Raw genomic sequence first — 23,620 nt, 5'->3', positions numbered from 1 at the left:
GTACTATATACTTTACTCTTTACTTGACTCTTAGCTACATATCATTGCAATAGCAGTGCTTTGCAATGACCCTCAAACATGTGTGTTGTATCACTGTTAGGCATCAACTGTAGGTGGTGTTGCTCAACACTTGCAGTCCAGTCCCTTACTGTAGGCAGTGTTGCTTGACACCTGTGGTCCAGTCAGTTATTGTAGGCAGTGTTGCTTGACACCTGTGGTCCAGTCAGTTATTGTAGGTGGTGTCTCACACCTGTGGTCCAGTAACTTCCATCCTCTGTAGGCAATAAGCATATCATGGTCCAGACAATGTCTGAGAGCATTAACAACAGTACTGTGAACACTTGTACTGTAAGGAGAGTGTATCACTCACTCTCCAACAAACAATGAATGTGCCTCGCAACCTCTGAACAGAGTGTTCAAGGCAGTCAGCCAAGACCTACCAGTATGAAGTCATCTGGTTATGTTTAGTTGAAACATACTGAGTAGATCTTACTCAATCAATCCCACCTATACCAATCAGATAACACCCAAAACTAGTCTCTGGCACGCGACCGCTTACATCCCCATTCGTTCATTATATCTTTCTTTGTCCAGTCCACCTCATGTCGACTCGGTGATGCTAGCAATATGTCATCTACATATGCTGTAATGACTGTCATCGAGTTGCCTGTTCCTCGTGTATACAGGCATGGTGAGCTTGGCATGCAATGGAATCCAATTCTCCAGAGGTGTGAGTCCAACTTCATGTTCCATTCTCAGCCTGATTGTTTTAGGCCATACAAACCTTTCACAAGTTTCAGAACCTTTCCTGTGGGTGTGTCTGTTCCCATTGGCAGTTTGAGGAAAATGTCATGATGTAGATTTGAGTTCAAGTATGCCTGCTGTCACAGGGACGGCTGGCCTGCGCAAGAGAGTGCGCCAAATGATCAGCAGCAGTTATGATAATGTCACGTAACGGAGCAGTATATGAAGGGTGCGCCAGATTGATCAGAGTCGAAAACCATCGGGGATCAACAAGATTAATTGGGTTGGCAGCGAACATGAATTACAAGATCGATCGAACCCGGGGAATCCAGATCGATCTCATGGGATCGGTCAGAGTCAGCCAGACCAGTATGCTTCAACGAGTCAGCCAATCCGAACAAGTACTCGGAGCTGTGCCAATGATGGAGGCAGTCAGATCAGCACACCTCAACTAATTGGCCGATCCAAACAGGCATTCAGAGCTGTGCTGATGTTGGAATCAGTCAGATCAGCACGCTTCAACTAGTTGGCCAATCTGAGCAAGTATTCAGAGCTGTGCTGATGATGGAGTCAGTCGAATCAGCATGCTTCAACTAGTCGGCCAATCTGAACAAGTCGAGACAGAACTGAGCCGACGTGACCACATGACCAGGGGGTATGGTCATGAGGTTCAAAAGGGGATTCACAAGATTAAGTCAAAAGGGGGGCCATGCCGAAAGGGGGCATCACACATCAGACAGAAGGAGATCATGTAGGCAAGAGGGCAGTGTTGCATAACCCTCACACCAAGCAAATGGTAGGAGAGCAGTATCAAAGGGGTTGATGCCAGCAGGGCAAGGCAGTGCCTAACAGGGGACAAAGGCCCCTCAAGAGGAGCAGGATAGGTGTCGAGGGAAAACACCAACCAGACATATAAATACTCTCATTCTACCATAGCATACAAGTGGAGGGGCATCCACTCTGAAACTCAACTACTTACTCTATACTTACTCAGTTATGTATCAACACAATAGCAGTGCTCTTGCAATGACTCTCAACATGTGTGTTGTATCACTGTTAGTCAACAACTGTAGGTGGTGTTCTTCACACTAGCAGTCCAGTTCATTACTGTAGGCAGTGTTCTTCAACACCAGCAGTCCAGTTCATTACTGTAGGCAGTGTTTTTCAACACCAGCAGTCCAGTTCCTTGCTGTAGGCAGTGTTGCTCGACACCAGCAGTCCAGTCAGTTATTGTAGGTGGTGTTTCACACCAGCAGTCCAGTAACTCACATCCTCTGTAGGCGATTGGCATATCACAGTCCAGACGACATCCAAGAGCATTATCAACAGTACTATGAACACTCATACTGTAGGGGAGGGTGTATCACTCACTCACCAACAAACAATGTCCATGCCATGCAACCTCTGAATGGAGTGTTCAAGGTGGTCAGTCGAGACTTACTAGGCGATGATGCTTGGTTACATTTAGGCGAATCATATCGAGTAGTCCTTACTCAATCAACCTCAGCTAGTCTCTGGCGCGTGACCGCTTACACCTGCTTGACATCTACCAAATCCACTTCCCAGTCTCGAATTGTGTTGATCACTAACACTCCTTGGATCGATTGAATGGGTGCCACCAGTGCGAAAATTTCTGTGTAGTCGAGCCCTTCTTTCTGAGTGAACCCTCTTGCTACAAGTCTGGCCTTGTACTTGGTGGGTATCAGATTGGCATCTGTTTTAATTTTCAGTACCCAATGTGTGTTGACAGTGTTCTTTCCTGGCAGGAGGTCAGTGACTTCCCACATGCCCATGGCCTCCAGTCCTTCTAACTCTTTCCACATTACTTCTTCCCAGAACCCTCTATCCAGCCTGGATAAGGCTTCGCGAATGGTTGGGTCTAGGTTCTTCTCCTGCCTGGTGTCCGCAGCTTTGAGCCCAAAAAAGGTGGTAGTTTGCCTTGATGGTTCTGCCTCTACATTTTCTTCGGCTTCGGTTGGTGGTTCGGCATCCATGTATTCATTCAATGGTTTGTGGTGCATTTCATCAAATAGATTTTCTTCCAAATATCCTAAGTCCTTGAAGTCTTCTTCGTGTGTTAAGGTCAGAGGCAGTTGTGCACTCACTGGCCTCCATGGTGTCAGGGGTCTCGCGCCTGAAACCCAGGTCAGTCTGTCGAGATACTCGGTGACTATCAAACTGTGCAACAGCTATTGTCTCAGTATTGGTCTCGATGAGCTAGTCATTCAGCAACTATCAAGTTGTGCAATGACAGCAGGTGGCATTCATTGTATATACTATTGTAGGTTTTGGCTGACCTCTGTGGACACTCCATTCAGGGGTAGCTCGGCACAATCAATATCAATGCATAGGTTGTGATGACACCAAGGTCTGGTGTGAGTGTTGATGATGATGAGGTTGATGGTGTTGGTGGTAAGGTTGGTGAATGTCGATGATAATGAGGTTGATGGTGTTGGTGATGAGGTTGGTGGCATCAACACAAGTGTCCAGTGTGTTGACTGATGCTGGAGGTGATCCCTGGACCACAGTGGACTACTGCCTTTGGTTCTATCTTGATCTGGACTGCTAACCTGCTATGGGGCACCTTTGGACATCAGGTAGTGGTGATACAACACACACACTACAATGAGGAGCAACCTTGATAGATTGCTGCTATGCTGACTGAAACTAATATATACTTATGCTGAAGTGATAACTAGTTATGATGGTTGTGTAGAGTGGATGAGGATCCACTTGACCTTTGATGATGAGAAAGCATGGTTATATACCTCTTCTCAGCGTCGCCAGCGACGCTGCTCCTGCTCTCTCTCCAGAGAGTACCTTCTTCATCAAGTACTGTACAGGGGGCCCTTCTGGCACCACTCCTGTCCTCCTTGAGCTATCGACTCCTTCAACACTGCTCCTCCTCCTTGCTATCCTGCTTGCTTGGCACCCTTGTGCCTCTTGAGCTGTGTCGACTCCTTCAACACTGCTCCTCCTCCTTGCTATCCTGCTTGTTTGGCACCCCTGTACCTCCTGAGTGGTGTCGACTCCTTTGACACTGCTCCTCCTCCTCAGAACCTGCTTGCCGGTTACCTATACACTGCTCCTTCTCCTTTGACCGGTGACAGTTCCTTTGACTCTTGTCTCTCGAGCCCCTGAGTGGTAACCATCTGCATGCTCCTTGAGCTTGGTCCCCTTCATGGCTGTGCCTGCTCCTTGAGCTTGGTCCTCCTCATGGCTGTGCCTGGCCTTCCTTGCATATGGCTCAGTGCTCCTTTGCATGTGAGTCTGTAGGAGTCCATGGTCTCCATGGAGACTGCACTACGACCATGCTCTCTACTGGCATCGACTAGATCTCTACCTGTGCTCCTTCCATATGAACCAGTGACCCTCCTGCTACCTGAGCATTCAGGCCCATGACAACTACCACCATCAAAGAAGTATGACTCCAAGACCTATGACTCTATCTTAGTCATTGTCGACAGGTTAACCAAGTTTGCCATACTAGCTCCAACCCATAAGACAGTCATGGCCAAACAGACTGCAGTGTTGCTATATGGACACATGGTTAGACTCTTTGGCTACCCAGATCACATGGTCTCAGACCAAGGCAGGCAGTTCATATCAGGAGCATGTAAGGCATTTGCAGAACAAATGGGTGTGAAGCACTCACTTAGCATGGCTTACCATCCTCAAACTGATGGTCAGACAGAGAGGGTCAATCAGGTCATTGAGCAGTACCTAAGGATGTACTGCAACTATGAGCAGAATGACTGGGCCAACCTGCTGGACACTGCAGCCTTTGTATACAACAACACAGTCCACAACAGTATTGGTGTCTCACCATTCTTTGCATGCTATGGATGGAACCCCAAAGCTCATCCTGATATCCCTCAACAACTAGGAGTCAATGACCCAGGTCGCTTCGAGTACCTCATGGATGGAAAGGAACATTGCAAGTACCTCCAGGAGCAGATCAGAGAGGCACAATGTAGATCAGTAGACCAGTATAACAGGAAGCACAAGGACATCGAGTTTAAGGTGGGTGATATGGTCTATATCAACCACCAAAACTGGAAGACAAGGAGACCCACACCCAAATTAGATACCCGGTTTGCAGGACCCTACCCAGTCCAGGAACGGGTAGGATGCCGAGCTTATCGAATCACATTACCAGCAAATCTTAGGGTGCATGATGTGTTCCATGTCTCCATGCTCGAACCAGCAAGAACAAGTTCTCTTCCTCAATGAGCTGAACAGCCCACCATACCATCACTCCCAGATGAGGACCTCGTTTTTGAAGTCGAAGCACTCATCGACAAGCATTCACACAATGGGACTACAGAGTACAAAGTGTTGTGGAGAGGGTACTCAGAAGAAGCTGCTTCATGGGAACCAGTAGAGAACCTCAACTGTCCTGACCTCATCCAGGAGTATGAGGTGTCGGAGGGGGGACGAGCGAGTAGACAAAGTAGAGAGAGGAGGAGAGAACAGGAGGAGTAGAGAGAGGAGGAGGAAGGAGAATGATGTTGAGAAGAAGGAGGAAGGGTGATGTTGGCGATGTTGTCGAGGAGGAGGAGGAGGAGGAGGAGTCAGCATGAACCAGACCAGAGCATGCCTCGACGGAGCTCGGCTCTTAAGAGGGGGGGTAGTGTCATGGGCCTAGATGCTCAAGAAGCAGGAGGGCCACTGGTTCATATGGAAGGAGCACAGGTATCAAAGATCTAGTTGATACCATTAGAGAGCATGGTCATAGTGCAGCCTCCATGGAGACCATGGACTCCTACAGACCCACATGCAAAGGAGGACTGAGCCCATATGTGAGGAGGGCCAAGCACAGCCACAAAGAGGACCAAGCTCAAGGAGCATGCAGATGGTTACCACTCAGGGGCTCGAGAGACAAGAGTCGAAGGAGTCGACACCAGGTCCTGAGGAGGAGGAGCAGTGTCGAAGGAGTCAACACCAGGTCCAGAGGAGGAGGAGCAGTGTTGAAGGAGTCGACACAGCTCAAGAGGCATAGGGGTGCCAAGCAAGCAGGAGAGGCCTCCTGAACAGTACTCGATGAAGAAGGTACTCTCTGGAGAGAGAGCAGGAGCAGCGTCACTGGCGAGGCTGTGAAGAGGTATATAACCATGCTTTCTCATCACCAAAGGTCGAGTGGATCTTCATCCACTCTACACACACATCATAACTAGTTATCACTTCAGCATAAGTATATATTAGTTTTAGTCAGCATAGCAGCAATCTATCAAGGTTGCTCCTCATCATAGTGTGTGTGTTGTATCACCACTACCTGATGTCCGAAGGCGCCCCATAGCAGGTTAGCAGTCTGGATCAAGATAGAACCAAAGGCAGTAGTCCACTGCAGTCCAGGGATCACCTCCAGCATCAGTCAACACACTGGACACTCATGTTGACACCACCAACCCTATCACCAACACCATCAACCTCATTATCATTGGCATTCACCAACCTTATCACCAACACCATCAACCTCATTATCATTGGCATTCACCAACCTTATCACCAACACCATCAACCTCATCATCATCAACACTCACACCAGACCTTGGTGTCAACATAACCTATGCATTGATATTGATCATGCCGAGCTACCCCTGAATGGAGTGTCCACAGAGGTCAGCCAAAACATATGATAGTATATACAATGAATGCCACCCACTGTCATCACACAACTTGATAGTTGCCAAGCAACTAGCTCATCAACACCGATACCGAGACAATAGCTGTTGCACAGTTTGATAGTCACCGAGTATCTCGACAGACCGACCTGGGTTTCAGGCGCGAGACCCCTGACATCCCTTACTGTAGGCAGTGTTGCTTGACACCTGCAGTCCAGTCAGTTATTGTAGGTGGTGTCTCACACCTGCAGTCCAGTAACTTCCATCCTCTGTAGGTGATAAGCATATCATGGTCCAGACAACCTCCAAGAGCATTAATAACAGTACTGCAAACACTCATACTGTAAGGAGAGTGTATCACTCACTCTCCAACAAACAATGAACATGCCTCACAACCTCTGAATGGAGTGTTCAAGGCAGTCAGCCAAGACCTACCAGTACAAAGTCATCTGGTTATGTTTAGTTGAAACATACTGAGTAGATCTTACTCAATCAATCCCACCTATACCAATTGGATAACACCCAAAACTAGTCTCTGGCGCGCGACCGCTTACAGGTGTTGTCTGCAAAAGGCCTTCCTAAGGTGCTTCCTTCTGCTTGGATTGTTCTGATCTCTTGGATTAACTTCTGGGCATTGGCATGGAACATCCTGGTGTCACCCAATTGGGTGATCAGAGCAAGCCAGCAGGAGGCCCTAGTGGCTTTGTCTCCCAAACTGTTTTTAATTTTACTCCAGACTTGGCCAAAGGTTAAATATTCTCTGATGATGTTGATCATGAGGTAATTGACATTATATTTTCCTATAGTATCAATGGTACCTTGCACAGCATTTGTCAGTGCATCATCAAAGGGGCAGCTCCATTTTGGATGGTCTGGGTTGTATACTCCTTCAAGGTGTTCCATGGCATGCAGTACAGATTGGAGAAAGGATATTACATGAGCACTCCAGCTGTAGTAATTCTGGGTGGTTAGTTTTGGCACCAGCTTGAGGAGCTTAGCTAGGGTGTGAAAGCTATATTGTTTGCCAATGTCATTGCTGTCTGATTCATAATCAGGTTTGTCATCAATCTCATTGTCATCATTGGCTGTGTTCTCAGCTTGGGTCTGTTGGATGACTATGGTCTTCTTTGTTCTCCTAGACCTCTTAGCAGCTTCGTTGGCACCAGCTTGGGAGTCAGTTTTGTCAACCATGGCTGGTTGTTGTTGTTGCTAGGGAGGTTTGAGCTTCAGACTCTTAATCAGTTGAAGATTGAAGCTGCACGACACTGCCTTGTAGAGCTACTTACTAGCTCTTATCACACAGGTGTATGGTAACTGCAATGCTTGAGATTCTTTATGAACTATGACTACAGTATCATTCATATATATACCTTTCACCCCATCCTTGAGAGGTCCTATCTTTGCCCACTAATTGAGTGCACCATGCATTGCTTTGGTGTTGTCATCCTTGTGTCTTGGCATTTTCTCCTTGTACATTTTCTGATTGGTTGCCACATGTCAGGCATCCATGCATGTCCCTTGGTCTATCAGCAATTCGGCTCTCTTGCATATTGGATATCCCGGCATAACTTCAACTAAGTTTACCCTCATGTGCGCGTGTGAGCTTTCGTTTGCTGTGGCGAAGCTTAAAACAGAGCATTTGAGTTGAAGAAACACCGGAATAACCAATATGCAGGAAGGCCGAGTGACCGACAGGCCGATTTCCGGCATGCATAGCAAATTGTGTGGCGACCAATTAGGAGACACTCACGAAAGGAAAACGCCGAGGCACCACATGATAAACACAACTCAGAGGAGAATGATAGATGATCACATAGATGTCAGCAGTCGTGTGCCTGGAACCCGAAATCTACTGGCTTGATTGATTTCAACCAGTTTCAGTGAGCACTCTTGAGTATGCACCTGTCAGCCACTTTCACTGAGACTGCTTGAAGGGTTGTTTGTTCAACAAGTTTTGGCTAACCACTGTGAACACTTGGTTCAGTGGTAACATGGCACAGTCAGCTCCTGCTTGTTGCAGAACACTTAGTATATGTGCTGATAACCATCAACTCGACACAAGTGTTCAAGGTGTTGATGATCAGATGGTAAATCAGTGAGGGAAGCCTGGACTGCAGTGTGAGTACTGCCTTTGATGAGATAGTTATCTGGACTGCAGTAACTACTGCCTACAGATGACATCAGTGAGGGGTGATACAACACACCTGCTCAGATTAGTAGCAATGGCCTGTGATTGCACTATGTGACAGAACAACTAAGTATATGTTACTGTAGAGTATAGTTTAGTTAAGAATAGTGTGGATGCTGGATCCACTCATTCACTATGATGGAGGGGTGTATATATATTTTTGTGCCATGGTGTTGACTTCACCATGGCTTCCCTCCTTGCAGGGGTGTGGCCTCTCCATCCACCCTTGTCTATCTGGCTTCTACTACCTTCCTGTCCTTCCTGCTCCTACTCCTCTTGCTGAGGCAGCAATCCTCCTACACTGACTTCATTGTGCTCAGGGGTTTCCTCCCACCTCATCAGGTGGCAAGTTCTCTCATCCTGTGTTCCCAGTGGCTGGCCCTATGGTCTTGATGGAGTGTCTTCATCTCATTGTGGGACCAATTGATCTGCTTCATCTTGGGCCAGTCTCAGTAAAACTTCCCAGGCCCCATTGTCTCAACCATTCTTGATGAGGTTTCACCCCAGCTCGCTGTCCAACCATTCTCAATGAGATTGGTCAGAGCCCCTGGTTCTTGACCAGTCCCACTTCCTGTGTGCTGAGCTCATTTCGGCAGCTGCACAGCATGTCTGCTTATGATCTCTGCGCTGGCCCTGTGACAATAGACAGGACGAAGGTATATATACATGCAATCCTGTAGTAGTAGTTCATAGAAATCCCAAGCATTGCCTTTACGATACACTTGTGTAAGAGAAGCTAGAACGTAGCTCAGACACAACGGTGTTAGCATAGCTTCAACTGTTTGAGATCCGTCGGCATCCTTCCGAAAGCAGCAGGTAACCAGTCTCAGGGGCTAGTATTGGATTGCTGTCCGGAAGGTTCCCCCGACACACAAACTCTCTACCGTTTGACGTAGAGGCTTGGCCCCCGACGGCTTTTCCGAAGAATGCTAAATAAGCCATCAAGGTAGATCAACTATGTTACGCAGCAATCAGGTCAAGCAGCCACGAAAGAAGGTGGAAAGAGAAAAGAAACCCCACAGAATCTGGAAGCGCACACAACACCACGGGAGACGACAAGCAAAGGAAAGTAGGTCTCAATATTCAGATAAGAGCGGGAATTCAAAACGCAGAAGAAGGGAGGAGCTTGGCGCTGCGGTTGTCAGCAGCCGCTGCAAGAGTCAGGTGTGTACTGACACTGGCGCGACTGTGTAATAGCTTGGGGCTCACGCTATTCTTGAGGAACACGCAAGCGGGGAGCGGCAAAGCAGATAGCAATCGTTATCATTAGGAAGCGACTAAGTACAAAGCAATGCCAGATATATATATATATATATATATGTCTCTGTCGATAGTCATTGTGTGTATGTGCAGAATGAAGTGACACGTAGGATTGCGTGCCATCGTGATAGGAGCAAAGGGGTGTTGTCGTGGGTGATGAGTAGCGTTGGTGGGTGGTGATGAGTGACGACGGCGGTGGGAGCGAGGTTGGCGGAGATGTTAGAGTGAAGAAAAGAGGACATGTGATTTCACAGCTACAACACAGGGTTGTCGGGGCAGCCGAAAGGAGCAGAATGGCGCTCGGAGAACATATTGTGGCGACTCAATATCTGTGCGAAGCCGTAAAAACGTGATATTCGGCATGCAACAAAACAGAGAGTGAGAAACTTCTCTCTTGTTCGGCTGACACAGCTCGCATCTACAGTTAGTTACACAAAGTGTTTCACAAATACCCTTGCCCACCCGCTTACATGTATGTACAGTAGGAAGAAGCAAAGCCAAGAAGACAAGCGAATTTTGAGCTGAGCGGAGGTCGTCAATGGCTCCCATCCTAGCGTTATCAGTCATGACTGCAGAAGAAGAAGTAAGATAGTTAGATAATTAACCTTAAGGCTGCAAGAAAGAAGAGGCTGCTTTGGTTTGCAGCTACGTGGGTGCAGGTACAGAATTAACATGTGCGCGCGCCAAACAAGCCATGGCTTGACACTGTAGCGTGGAAAGAAGTTTTGCGCTTCCATATCAAGGGGCGGTGAAGTGAAGAAAGAAAATGAAGCGGGCAAGTGGGCAAGTGGGCAAGTGGGCAAGTGGGCAAGTGGGCAAGTGGGCAAGTGGGCAAGTGGGAAAGTGGGCAAACCAAGGGGGTGTGGCAAATATCCACAATCTTGTTGCCAAGTTACATGGGACCGCACGCTTTCTGTGTCGTGAGAAGATTCCCACACTTTGGCTTTGGCCGGGCTGTGGCCGGGCTGTTCCGCTGCATGAAGTACCAGTATTGTAAAAATTTGGACATTCCTCTCTTCTCACAAGCCTGCCAATACAGGAGGGGAACAGGACAATGAGAGCGTTGAACCCTGAATTGCTCAGCCTCAGCATTAGCCTCCTCTGTCTCTGTTGCTTCGCCGTTTTTCCCTCTCCGCCACCCAAATCAAGTGTGATTTGGCGACAGCACTAGAACACAGTTCACGCGGCACACTTGCTCTAGTGCTTGCTGCTTGTTGTCCTTTTCCTTCATTTGCCACTCAAACACTTCTCGCAACACAGTCAACAACAATACTGTTTCTTCCGGGGCTACATCTTAGCCTTCTTCCCGTCATCAACATCCTGTGCTAACAACTTCATTCTTCCCGGTCAACCGCCTCTATTCAGGCCAACAGCCGCCTTGAGCTATTCCTGCCTCCTTGCACCATCCTGCAACCGACGATTTCTGCTCTATCCGGCTCTGCTCCGACTCTATCGTAATCGATCCATATACACTCGTTTCTCACCCAACGTAGAATTCGATTACTTGATTCGAAACCATCCATCCTCATCCAAGTGGTCAAAACTTCATCCTCGTCAACCGACTCTGACTCTAACTCCCAACATGTCAGCCACTCCAACCATGCAGACCAATTGGGCCGACGTCAGCACCCTTGACCTTGACACCGAAAATATGCTTAACAACTTTCTCGCCGACTCGGCCAACCCTCATACACGCGACGGCGCCATCAACGCCGCGATCCAATCAAATAACAACTTTGCTGGCGCTTGGCCAGGTCATGATCAGCGTTCTCTCAGCGCCAGCGCCCCCTTCTTTGGCCTCTCGCCTTCCACAGTCATGGGCGTCTCGCCTGATCTAGCTGGCTTCTACCACGATCAAGCTGACCTAAGCAAGCCCTCGAATAGCTGGTCGCTCCCCTCTGACTACGCACCCAACGTGCCCACTCCTACCTCGACTCTCTCGAGCATGTATTGCTCACTCTCGGATGCCATGCCACCTAGCCTTTCCAACGATGGCTCTTACACTGCCTCGGATGCTCAGAGCATCCAGTGCGATATGGTTCACCCTCTCAGCACCATCCCTCCCAGCAGCGTGCCTTTCGACGACATGCTCGAGTTCAACGACCAAAAGGTGATTGGCTCTACACCGCACTTGAGCCCCGCCAGCCTCATGTCCCGACCTTCGCCTTGTGTTGCCAACAATACTCTCGATGGCTATCACAGCAACATCGCTTCCGACCACGCTCATCATCTTGCTGACCTCGTAAAGACCAGCACCATCCTCAACGCTGGTCACCCAGGCCCACGATCCATGGCCACCAGCTTGAGCCGATCCGTCCTCAATGTCGAATCTGTCGGCCGCCCCGACGCCTCGCTCAACGCTCAAATCAAGGGTCTCACCATTCAGCAGCGACGTCGTTTGAACTACATGAACCGCTCTTCCACCGGAGCCCATGCCGCTGTTAATGACAGTCACATCACTCCTACTGCTCAACCGGAAGTAAATGGTCGTCTTCGTCAGAACTCGGCCCCCGATCCGATCTTGCCACCTCTTGGCTCATCACCAGAGATGCCCAACACTCCTCTTCAGAGGCAGCGCCGACCACACCGTGGCTCCATCAGCAGCACCACCGATACGCCTTTGTCTCAGTGCGCGAGTCTGTCCGCAGTTGCTGACGATGCCATTTGTTGGAGTGACGCCATCGTCAACAATTCGCATGACCTTGTCTTTGTGCTTTCGCTCAAGGGCACTGTGCTGTACATGTCGCCTTCGGTGCAGCGCATCTTAGGCTTCCACCCGGAAGAGATCATTGGCCGTCCTCTCGTCGACTTTAGTCACCCAGCTGACATCGGTCCTTTCTCGCGCGAGCTCAAGGAAGCCATCACTTTACCCAATGGTGACGATGAAGGCTCGGATGCCGAGAACACCACCGCAGTCAAGGTCAACCGTCGTGTCGATCTGATTATGCGCATGGCTTGCAAGGATGGTACCTTCAGTCTCATCGCCATTACCGGACGTGTTTCCGTTGACCCTCCCAAGCACCGCAAGGTGGTTGTGTGCTCTGGTCGTCCTCACTCTGTACCCATGCTTCCGTGGAACGATGTTCGACAGGACTTTTTGACATCAGAGTTGTCGGCATGGTTGAAGATCTCGCACAACGGTATCTTCCTCGGTGCAACGGGTCCCATTCAGCAGATCCTCGGTATCGAAGACATCAACCTCCTTGGTCGTCATGTGCGCGATTTGCCTATGGTCACTAGCTCTTCCGATCTACTCGACGCTTTGCGCTCTGGCCGATGCATCTCGGTACAAGACCACTATGAAGCACCCAACTCGGCTCAGAAGAAACCCGTCAGACTCACCGTCTACCCATGGACATCCAACGGTCGATCCAATGCTGTTTCTTTCGTTCACGTTCAACAGCAAGCTGTCAGCGCCCTTGCCGAGCAGGGAAGTGCTGCGCAACCACCAACCCTAGCGAAGAGGAAAATGTCGGATCGCGAACAGCAAGGGTCCCAAGAAGGTTCCGGGTCCTTGTCGGGCTCCGCGATGCAGGCTAATGGTACGAGTCTGCCGATTATGACGGCTGGTGATGCTGCCAATACGGTATTTAGCGAATTGACTGGTTTCTACTGTGGAAGTTGGTTGATCGAGATGCAGAAGTTGCATAACGCGAATAGACGATTAAGACACGAGTTGACAGCGTTGAGGAAAAGGTCTGCTCCAACAGCTACTGCTACCGCCGCTGCTTGCTAAATGTCCCCGCCCCTCTTCCTAATCGTCATCACTGTTTGGGGTCAGGCTCAAGCTCGAGCTCGCAACGTGCGCGGACACATTCGTTTACTTTTACTTTTATTTTATTTTTTTGGTTTAGGATTTCTCGTCTCTTGTCTGTAGGTTTTCAGTCTTCAGTCTCTTTTATTCCGGAACAAGTGCGGAACTATATACATGTTATAAAAGAGTAAGGGCAGAGGAAAGAACTAAGGTCCGTCTGGGGAGGTATGAGCAGCCCGTTTCCTTCCAAATCTCCTCTACTCCCTTCCCTAGAAGCATACTCTGAGGCTACTTGAACCACTGGGTAAGTCTGTGCTGCTTTGGATCCAACGCTTTCTTTTTTAGTGCCGCCTTGCCCTCTGGTGGCGTCTTCCGTGTCTGTTTCCTTTTGTTGCGCCTATTGTGTGCTCTGCTCGTCACAGAGTCTGCGCAGACCCTGGGCACATGTGGAGACGCATTGCGCAGAAAGTGCGAGATGGGTGGGGACATGAGCTTCCGGTCGATTTCAGCAAAATCGGTCAGGTGGAGCACATCCAATGGATCTCATTGATCACACTGCAAGGAGGGGTTACTGATGCATCCGGAGCCAAAACGGCCTGATGGGATAGGAGGGATGGCCGTAGCAGGCTTTTCACCGTTGCCGGTAGCAAAGGAAAACATATGGGAGGGGGAATGCAAGGTGGGTCCCAACACAAAAGAGATCATAAGTCACTCTCTCAATCAACTCTCTCAATCAACTCTCGTCTCCTCTGCCTCTTGATCGCGCCCTCGTCGCCGTCCCACCAACCGTCGGGCCTGTTCGTGATAGTCAGCCGAAACCCGCCAGAAGTCAGTCTCCCAGTGTATCAGTTAAATTTAGATGCGCTGGTCCAGAGGCCACAGTCAGGCACTCTCACAGTCGGGTGATCTGGTTGAAGATATACAAGTCCTGTACACTAAGTTGGGCTACTGACAAGCACCTAACATGAGTGTATAGTTTTTCATGTAAAAGTCTTAAAATTTCAAACTGTATGCTACTATGTATATGGTTACATATATATACCTGATGATCACCTCCAAAGTTCATCAATCCATGATGAGTCACCTCTTATTGTTGCCCCTGAGTTGTGATTTCCTGTGTGTCACTATGACAATGTATGTGCATCCCACATGTGTTGCCACTCATGCACATCTCCTCTTAATCGAGAACTAGCTCGTTGTCATAGGCCTGGATGCTCAAGAAGCAGGAGGGTCACTGGTTCATATGGAAGGAGCACAGGTATCGAAGATCTAGTCGATACCAGTAGAGAGCATGGTCGTAGTACAGTCTCCATGGAGACCATGGACTCCTATGGACTCACATGCAAAGGAGGACATGAGCCACATGTGAGGAGGGCCAGGCACAGCCACGAGGAGGACCAAGCTCAAGGAGCAGGCACAGCCACAAAGAGGACCAAGCTCAGATGGTTTCCACTCAGGGGCTCGAGAGACAAGAGTCAAAGGAACTGTCACTGGTCAAAGGAGAAGGAGCAGTGTCGAAGGAGTCGACACCAGGTCATGAGGAGGAGGAGCAGTGTCGAAGGAGTCGACACCAGGTCATGAGGAGGAGGAGCAGTGTCAAAGGAGTCGACACCACTCAAGAGGCACAGGGGTGCCAAGCAGGAGAGGCCCCTGAGCAGTACTCGATGAAGAAGGTACTCTCTGGAGAGAGAGCAGGAGCAGCATCGCTGGTGATGCTGTGAAGAGGTATATAACCATGCTTTCTCATCATCATAGGTCAAGTGGATCCTCATCCACTCTACTCACCATATAACTAGTTATCACTTCAGCATAAGTATACATTAGTTTCAGTCAGCATAGCAGCAATCTATCAAGGTTGCTCCTCATCGTAGTGTGTGTGTTGTATCACCACTACCTGACATCCGAAGGTGCCCATAGCAGGTTAGCAGTCCAGATATAGATAGAACCGAAGGCAGTAGTCCACTGCGGTCCAGGGGTCACTTCAAGCATCAAGTCAACACACTGGACACTTGTGTTGACACCACCAACCTTATCACCAACATCATCAACCTCATCATCATCAACACTAATGCCAGACCTTGGTGTCATCATAACTGAAGCATTGATATTGATCGTGCTGAGCTACCCCTGAACAGAGTGTCCACAGAGGTCAGCCAAAACCTATGATAGTATATACAACGAACGCCACCTGCTGTCACTGTGCAACTTGATAGTCACCGATACCGAGACAATAGCTGTTGCACAGTTTGATAGTCACCGAGTATCTCGACAGACCGACCTGGGTTTCAGGCGCGAGACCCCTGACACTCGTGTTCCACAGACTCCGTATTATTCTGTGAACCCCGTTGGGATGCCGACGCATCTTTAACTGATCTAAGTAAAAAAGCTTGTAATTTTTAAGATGCGAGATGCTACGAAACACAGTGTATATATACCTTAACAGTAGCATGTTTATTCCTCAAGTCACACCTTGTACCACCATCAGGTGGGTTGCCTTCAAGATCATTGTCTTGTCAACACTTCATAACCAGTTGTCATACCCACATACCTGCTGTGTGCTCTATTGTCAAGCCTCGAGCATAAGCTGCATGTGCTTTCTTGAGCTTCGCGTCCATCTCGTCTTTACTTGCATTTTGTGTCGCTCCAGCTTCCCAGTATTCAATGCTCCGATCTGACACTTGGTTCCCTGGAAATGCTGTAGTTTCTTCAACTGTATCTCACTGAGATTTGCCAGACGGAGCTCACTCGACCCATCTCGCTGATATTCGCTGGAACAAGCTGTCAGGGGTCTCGCGCCTGAAACCCAGGTCGGTCTGTCGAGATACTCAGTGACTATCAAACTGTGTGACAGCTATTGTCTTGGTATCGATCTCGATGAGCTAGTTGCTCAGCAACTATCAAGTTGTGTGATGACAGTGGGTGGTGTTCATTGTATATACTATCATAGGTTTTGGCTGACCTCTGTGGACACTCCATTCAGGGGTAGCTCAGCACGATCAATATCAATACATAGGTTATGATGACACCAAGGTCTGGTGTGAGTGTTGGTGATGATGAGATTGATGGTGTTGGTGATAAGGTTGGTGAGTGTTGATGATAATGAGGTTGATGGTGTTGGTGATAAGGTTGGTGGCATCAACACGAGTGTCCAGTGTGTTGACTGATGCTTGGAGTGATCCCCGGACCGCAGTGGACTACTGCCTTCGGTTCTATCTTGATCCAGACTGCTAACCTGCTATGGGCACCTTTGGACGTCAGGTAGTGGTGATACAACACACACACTATGATGAGGAGCAACCTTGATAGATTGCTGCTATGCTGACTGTAACTAATGAGTACTTATGTTTCTAAAGTATTGACTAGTTGTATGATGAGTAGAGTGGATGCAGATCCACTCGACCTATGATGATGAGAAAGCATGGTTATATACCTCTTCACAGCATCGCCAGCAACACTGCTCCTGCTCTCTCTCTCCAGAGAGTACCTTCTTCATCGAGTACTGTACAGGGGGCCACTCTAGCACCACTCCTGTCCTCCTCCTTGCTATCCTGCTTGCTTGGCACCCCTGTGCCTCTTGAGCTGTGTTGACTCCTTCGACACTGCTCCTCCTCCTCAGGACCTGCTTGCTGGTTTCCTATACACTGCTCCTTCTCCTTTGACTGGTGATGGTTTCTTTGGCTCTTGTCTCTCAAGCCCCTGAGTGGTAACCATCTGTATGCTTCTTTGAGCTTGGTCCTCCTTGTGGCTGTGCCTGCTCCTTGAGCTTGGTCCTCTTCATGGCTGTGCCTGGTCCTCCTCGCATATGGGCCCAGTCCTCCTTTGCATGTGAGTCCGTAGGAGTCCATGGTCTCCATGGAGACTGCACTATGACCATGCTCTCTACTGGTATCGACTAGATCTCCGATACCTGTGCTCCTTCCATATGAACCAGTGACCCTCCTGCTTCTTGAGCATTCAGGCCCATGACACAAGCTTATTCAGCAGATTTCGGGTTACAGGCATGCAACCTTTGTTATCCTGTCCATCAAGCTCAATGTCTGTGATCCAGTTTGTCATCAAGCTCAATGTCTGTGATCCAGTTTGTGATTGAGCCAAGACATTGCCTTTTCTGTGGCTGCTCCTTGCTATCCCTCTTGTCACCTGTCTTGTTCCTTATCAGAACTTGCTTATGTCTGCCATTCGCCACTGTATTAGGACAGTCTTTGCATGGTCCTCTTGACATTTTTCACCTTCTTGCCAGTATTTGGTGTAAAGCATCTGAAGCAGTAATTTGTGCCCTAGTGATGACAAGGCTTGATTATTTTGCAGCAGGGGCACAGTGATTTAGCTTTTTCCCACCACTGTGTGCACAATGGCTTGATGCCACAATTGTTGCATCCTGTCATTTGACCTGCTCCTTCTGGGATTGCTATGCTATTATCAACCGCTTCCTAGCCTGTAACAGCAACAAAGCATAAGTTACAGAGCCCTATGAAGGACTTGAAGGTGCTCACCAATTGTTGGCAGCATCTGCATCTCCTTGAGGCCCTTTTGCCAGCATTAGGGGGTTTCAGTTTTGTTTTTTGTTTTTTTTTGGAAACTCATGTTTTTTTTTGAGTTTTCACTTGTGTTGAATATTCATTTCTTATGTAAGCTCTGCCATTTTGGAAAACACTCTAATTTTTGAAAACACTGCTTCAGCTGGACAGTTGTGGCAGAGTTTTCAGAATTGGACCTGAGTCTTCACTCACATGATGTTGCATGTGATGCTGCACATGATTTACTTGCACAAATACCTCCATGTTTCCTGTGCAGCTTTCTTTGCATGAACCCTTTTGTCTGTGCAAAACCCTTTCACTTGACTCCTCTCCTTGTCCCTTTCCACACAGAGTAGAAGTCTCTTTTTGTTTAGCCACCACCTCACAACCTCTCTCTCCAGCCTCAACTGAATCATGTCCACTAATTGTTGCCTGTCCACCAGTCATTGCCACAACACCAGATATGTCGATCTGTACCTCTTGGAGATGGACCTTACCATTGGAGAAGGTTTAGCGAATCTGTCTCAGACATCTGAGCTGCCCAGCACATCTACAATCTCAAATTGTGCAAGCCCAGCCACTAGAATGGATCTGTCTCAGACACCCAAGCTGTCATGGGCCTGGATGCTCAAGAAGCAGGAGGGTCACTGGTTCATACAGAAGGAGCACAGGTATCGAAGATCTAGTTGATACCAGTAGAGAGCATGGTCGTAGTGCAGTCTCCATGGAGACCATGGACTCCTATGGACTCACATGCAAAGGAGGACCGAGCCATATGCGAGGAGGGCCAGGCACAGCCACGAGGAGGACCAAGCTCAAGGAGCAGGCACAGCCATGAAGAGGACCAAGCTCAGATGGTTACCACTCAGGGGCTCGAGAGACAAGAGTCAAGGGAACTGTCACCGGTCAAAGGAGAAGGAGCAGTGTATAGGACACCGGCAAGCAGGTCCTGAGGAAGAGGAGCAGTGTCGAAGGAGTTGACACCAGGTTCTGAGGAGGAGGAGCAGTGTCAAAGGAGTCGACACCACTCAGGAGGCACAGGGGTGCCAAACAAGCAGCAGGATAGCAAGGAGGAGGAGCAGTGTGTCAGGGGTCTCGCGCCTGAAACCCAGGTCGGTCTGTCGAGATACTCGGTGACTATCAAACTGTGTGACAGCTATTGTCTCAGTATCAGTGACTATCAAGTTGCACAGTGACAGCAGGTGGCGTTTGTTGTATATACTATTGTAGGTTTCGGCTGACCTCTGTGGACACTCCATTCAGGGGTAGCTCGGCATGATCAATATCAATGCATAGGTTATGATGACACCAAGGTCTGGTGTGAGTGTTGATGATGATGAGGTTGATGGTGTTGGTGATAAGGTTGGTGGCGTCAACACGAGTGTCCAGTGTGTTGACTTTGATGCTTGAAGTGATCCCCGGACCACAGTGGACTACTGCCTTCGGTTCTATCTATATCCGGACTGCTAACCTGCTATGGGGCGCCTATGGATGTCAGGTAGTGGTGATACAACACACACACTAAGATGAGGAGCAACCTTGATAGATTGCTGCTATGCTGACTGTAACTAATGAGTACTTATGTTTCTAAAGTATTGACTAGTTGTATGGTGAGTAGAGTGGATGAGGATCCACTCGACCTATGATGATGAGAAAGCATGGTTATATACCTCTTCACAGCATTGCCAGCGATGCTGCTCCTGCTCTCTCTCCAGAGAGTACCTTCTTCATCGAGTACTGCTCAGGGGCCTCTCCTGCTTGGCACCCCTGTGCCTCTTGAGTGGTGTCAACTCCTTTGACACTGCTCCTCCTCCTCATGACCTGGTGTCGACTCCTTCAACACTGCTCCTCTTCCTCATGACCTGGTGTCGACTCCTTCGACACTGCTCCTCTTCCTCAGGACCTGCCTGCTAGTGTCCTATACACTGCTCCTTCTCCTTTGACCGGTGACAGTTCCTTTGACTCTTGTCTCTCAAGCCCCTGAGTGGTAACCATCTGAGCTTGGTCCTCTTCGTGGCTGTGCCTGCTCCTTGAGCTTGGTCCTCCTCGTGGCTGTGCCTGGCCCTCCTCACATGTGACTTGTGTCCTCCTTTGCATGTGAGTCCATAGGAGTCCATGGTCTCCATGGAGACTGCACTACGACCATGCTCTCTCCTGGTATCGACTAGATCTTCAATACCTGTGCTCCTTCCATATGAACCCGTGACCCTCCTGCTTCTTGAGCATCCAGGCCCATGACACTTGGCACAATCAATATCAATATGAAGGTTAACCATGTAATGGTTTGTCTGGACAAACAAAGTTGATAGTGTTGTAGCCAGTAGGCTGAAGCTTCAGTAGCCAAAGTATAAGAATTCTTGCTAATTCCTCTGGTGAGTAATGCCTGTTGGCACGAGGAGAGGAGGAGGGGCCTCCCAGGGGTCCTTTTCACATATTCACTCTCTGGTACCCATTTTGCCAGTTCAGCAATGCTGGATTTGTTGATAGACAGTTTAGTTGCTATCTCCCTTGTTGAGAAACCTGCTTGGAGCAGCTCTTTGACCTGTAATAGGTGAGTGGTGGTGTATTTAGTCCTCCCCATATCGATTTTTTGCCCTCCTTGCCATGTTGACAGCAGTATTGCCATATGATGTCCTAAGCTCATCAAAACACCCCAAAACATCTTTGTTTATATCATACTACAATTATATGAAGCTTTGAGCATGGTCTATTAGCTCAATTCTGTGCAAAGCAATAAGTTACACAAGGTACAGAATTAATTGAGGAGGAGGAGGGGCTTCAAAGAGTGCCAACCTAAATTACAGCATATTCTTTGGTGGGACCACCCTTTTTTTCCCACATATTCTGATAGCAGGCTATCCAAGCTTTGCAACCATACCACACAAAGTGGGTGTTGTCAAAGAGAACAAAGAGTACTGGTCATCATCATGAAAAGGACCTGAGAACACCATATCAAATTAATTAGATTCCGGGCAATTTTGAACGCGACTGTACCTTCTTTTGTTATAGTGAAAGCATGTGAGCCATAGTTTGATCTCACACGTTCGCCAACTTCGCTCATTTGGATATGCATTATATTACCCGGATCGACTGTTGCGATAGGCATTGGCATACCAGCTATCAGACATCCGACATAGTTTCCCCATTATGTTTCAGTCTCACCACTCTTGTATCATAGACGCATACATAGAATGCTGGAGGATGTATATATACATTTGAATCATCCTGTACTTAGTTGATGCTCACCATCACAATTGATACTTGTGATCAACGATAATTGACATACGTACTTCAACAGTTATCGTTCTCTCTTTGTATTGTATCATTTGTTCTTGTTGTTGGATATATCCCAAAATTGATTACGTTCCATTACTCTTTGCTTTGTTGGTGTCTGATCTTCCGACTCAGCTGGATATCATCTTTGGGGTGAATGTCATAGCGACCGACCGTCTGGTTTTCACTGTGTATAGGGAATTGATGCGTGTCAATCAAGGCCGGAGCAGGATGGCATATGTCTCGCAAGTCGCACCAGTCTCACATAGGAGGCTTGGACAGATGATGGTGGAAGAACAAGGCAAAGTGGCGGCAGAGTGGAAGGAACATCGGAAATGCGCCTTCGGTTCAGGTTTAGGAAAGGTGGAGTGACACAGTCAGGCACACAGATAATGGTGGTCAAAGAGTACAGATTTGCAGAGATGTGGGTTGCATTTCAAGTCGCTGCGAAGTATAGATTACAAAGCGATGTTCTCTTCCCCAGTTGTGTCGAAGCTGGGCTTTACAGACCATCATCCCAAACACCTCTAGTCGATCTATTTTCCGCAAACTGTGCCCTCAACACCGCCAACCTTGACCTATAATCATCATGATTCACATACGCTCCACACAATCTCCTATTCCCAACAAATGCTGATCTACCATGCAGTACTCTATGATTGTCAAAGATCAACGCGATCCCTGGTTTCAACTGCACCCAATACTCTCCTTCTGGGTTGGTCAAGATTTCGTTCCATTTACGTAAAGCGTCGTAAAAAGGTTCTACTTCATCAGCTTCAACGCGGAGGACTGAGCGATCATCGTTGTTGTACCGCACCGAAACCAGTTCTCCGGTTGCTTCATCGTGTTGGAGGATGGGATAGCCTCCGTCGAGGAGAGGACGGATCATTGTGTTTTCGTCACCGGCGGAATGGGTTCGGATGCGAACGCGGGAGAGGGTTTCGTAGGCTTCTGGATGGACGTCTTTTAGGACTGCGGCTGCGAGGAAGCCGTCCACTAGGAGGGATTCGCCTCCGCTTGGGCCTTTTGAAGCTGTACTGGAAGAAGTAGATGAGGAGGAAGAAGATGGATTGTTGGAGGAAGAGGAGGAGTTGGAGCTGCTACCTTTGGCAGATGCTGTTTTGCTAGCCGTGTGACTTAGAAGATGGAACATCTGTAGACCAGCGGGATCGGTAAAGTAGGTCGTGTCTGTGTGAGCTTGAAGTGCGAGATCTGTGTATGCTGTATCTCCGTGTGCAAGGTCAGAGGTGAAGTCCCAGAATGCGCCGTAGTGCGTTTCTCGGATGAAAGCGATGCGTCGAATGAGCGCTTCTGTGTCGGTCGGTGTTGGTGGAACGCCAGATACGAATGCAAAGCCGTACTGTGCGATCTTTGTGACCCATTTCAATACACCTTCTTCACTCTGCATGACTTGGTCGAATTTGACTGTAGGTGGTGCTGAGCCGATGCCTTTGCCCCAAAGCACCTTTTCGATCGCTTTGAGACCTGTATCGTCGTTCGAAGCAGTGACGGGATCGGAAAGGACCGGAGAGTAGGAGTTGCGCATAAGCCATCGCCATGGGTACAAAGAGGGGTGTGATGGTCCAGGTGATGGTGCGGCTGCGTTTGCATTGGCTGCGTCTGGCGAGGCCTCGACAGGCGGAGATGGAGTCGAGCGTGTATCGCTACGTTCAGATGGCAGCAAAGGCCAGTAAACTAGCAATCCTTCCGTCGTCGCCTCTACTGATACAGGCTGAGTATCAGGTGCGATTTCGAACGTGTTTAGCAGACGCTGCTTTGTCGTTGGGTGGTAGCATTGCGGACAACGACAGTGGTCACGAAGCCAGATGTTGTGGAACTTGCTTGTAATGCCACTTGCCCAAGTGATGTATGTAGATCGTGATTTGGCATCCGTCGTTACTCCAGGTGTAGCAGGTCCACCGTCAGAGTAGCTGCTCGATGTTGATGAGGTTGTGGTGGTAGATGTGGCAGCCTTGGCTTTTATCGATGTGGAAGGTTGGAGGCTGAGTTTTGAGCGTGTGTGGAATGAGGCGTGGGAATGAGGCGTGGGCTGGGCAGTAGTCACACGCTTGGCTAAAGCCACAGGGCGCGGTAATGATGTGACAATCGAGAGAGACCGACTTGAGCCAAATTGCTTCGGAAGAGCCGGGCGGGAAGCCAAGCCGAGGCTCGGGAGCTGCCGATACATTCGTGATAGACTGTGACAAGCCAAACGAGTCGGCTGTGCAGTGTTCAAAGGGGTCGTAGAGACAGTGAAAAC

General features: G+C 48.8%; 3 protein-coding genes across 3 annotated transcripts; 2 read left to right on the top strand and 1 right to left on the bottom strand.

Annotated features, from left to right (window-relative positions):
• Nucleotides 1-4,254: 4,254 nt before the first annotated feature.
• Nucleotides 4,255-5,229, top strand: UHO2_03043 (uncharacterized protein; the record flags this gene model as incomplete). Its single annotated transcript, XM_041557959.1, has 2 exons — nucleotides 4,255-4,960; nucleotides 5,009-5,229. The coding sequence occupies 2 exons, from the start codon at nucleotides 4,255-4,257 to the stop codon at nucleotides 5,227-5,229; spliced, it is 927 nt and encodes a 308-aa protein (XP_041413893.1).
• A 6,169-nt stretch (nucleotides 5,230-11,398) lies between these two features.
• UHO2_03042 (uncharacterized protein) lies at nucleotides 11,399-13,552 on the top strand (the record flags this gene model as incomplete). Its single annotated transcript, XM_041557958.1, has 1 exon — nucleotides 11,399-13,552. The coding sequence occupies one exon, from the start codon at nucleotides 11,399-11,401 to the stop codon at nucleotides 13,550-13,552; it is 2,154 nt and encodes a 717-aa protein (XP_041413892.1).
• Nucleotides 13,553-21,862: 8,310 nt separating this feature from the next.
• UHO2_03041 (uncharacterized protein) lies at nucleotides 21,863-23,548 on the bottom strand (the record flags this gene model as incomplete). Its single annotated transcript, XM_041557957.1, has 1 exon — nucleotides 21,863-23,548. One exon carries the CDS (start codon nucleotides 23,546-23,548, stop codon nucleotides 21,863-21,865), a length of 1,686 nt encoding a protein of 561 aa, XP_041413891.1.
• Between the last annotated feature and the right edge of the window lie 72 nt (nucleotides 23,549-23,620).

The sequence above is a fragment of the Ustilago hordei genome (assembly GCF_900519145.1).
Source record: "Ustilago hordei strain Uho2 genome assembly, contig: UHO2_contig_05, whole genome shotgun sequence".
Taxonomy (NCBI): domain Eukaryota; kingdom Fungi; phylum Basidiomycota; class Ustilaginomycetes; order Ustilaginales; family Ustilaginaceae; genus Ustilago; species Ustilago hordei.
The sequence above is the reverse complement of the archived record's forward strand: the minus strand, read 5'-3'. Positions and strand labels throughout refer to the sequence as shown.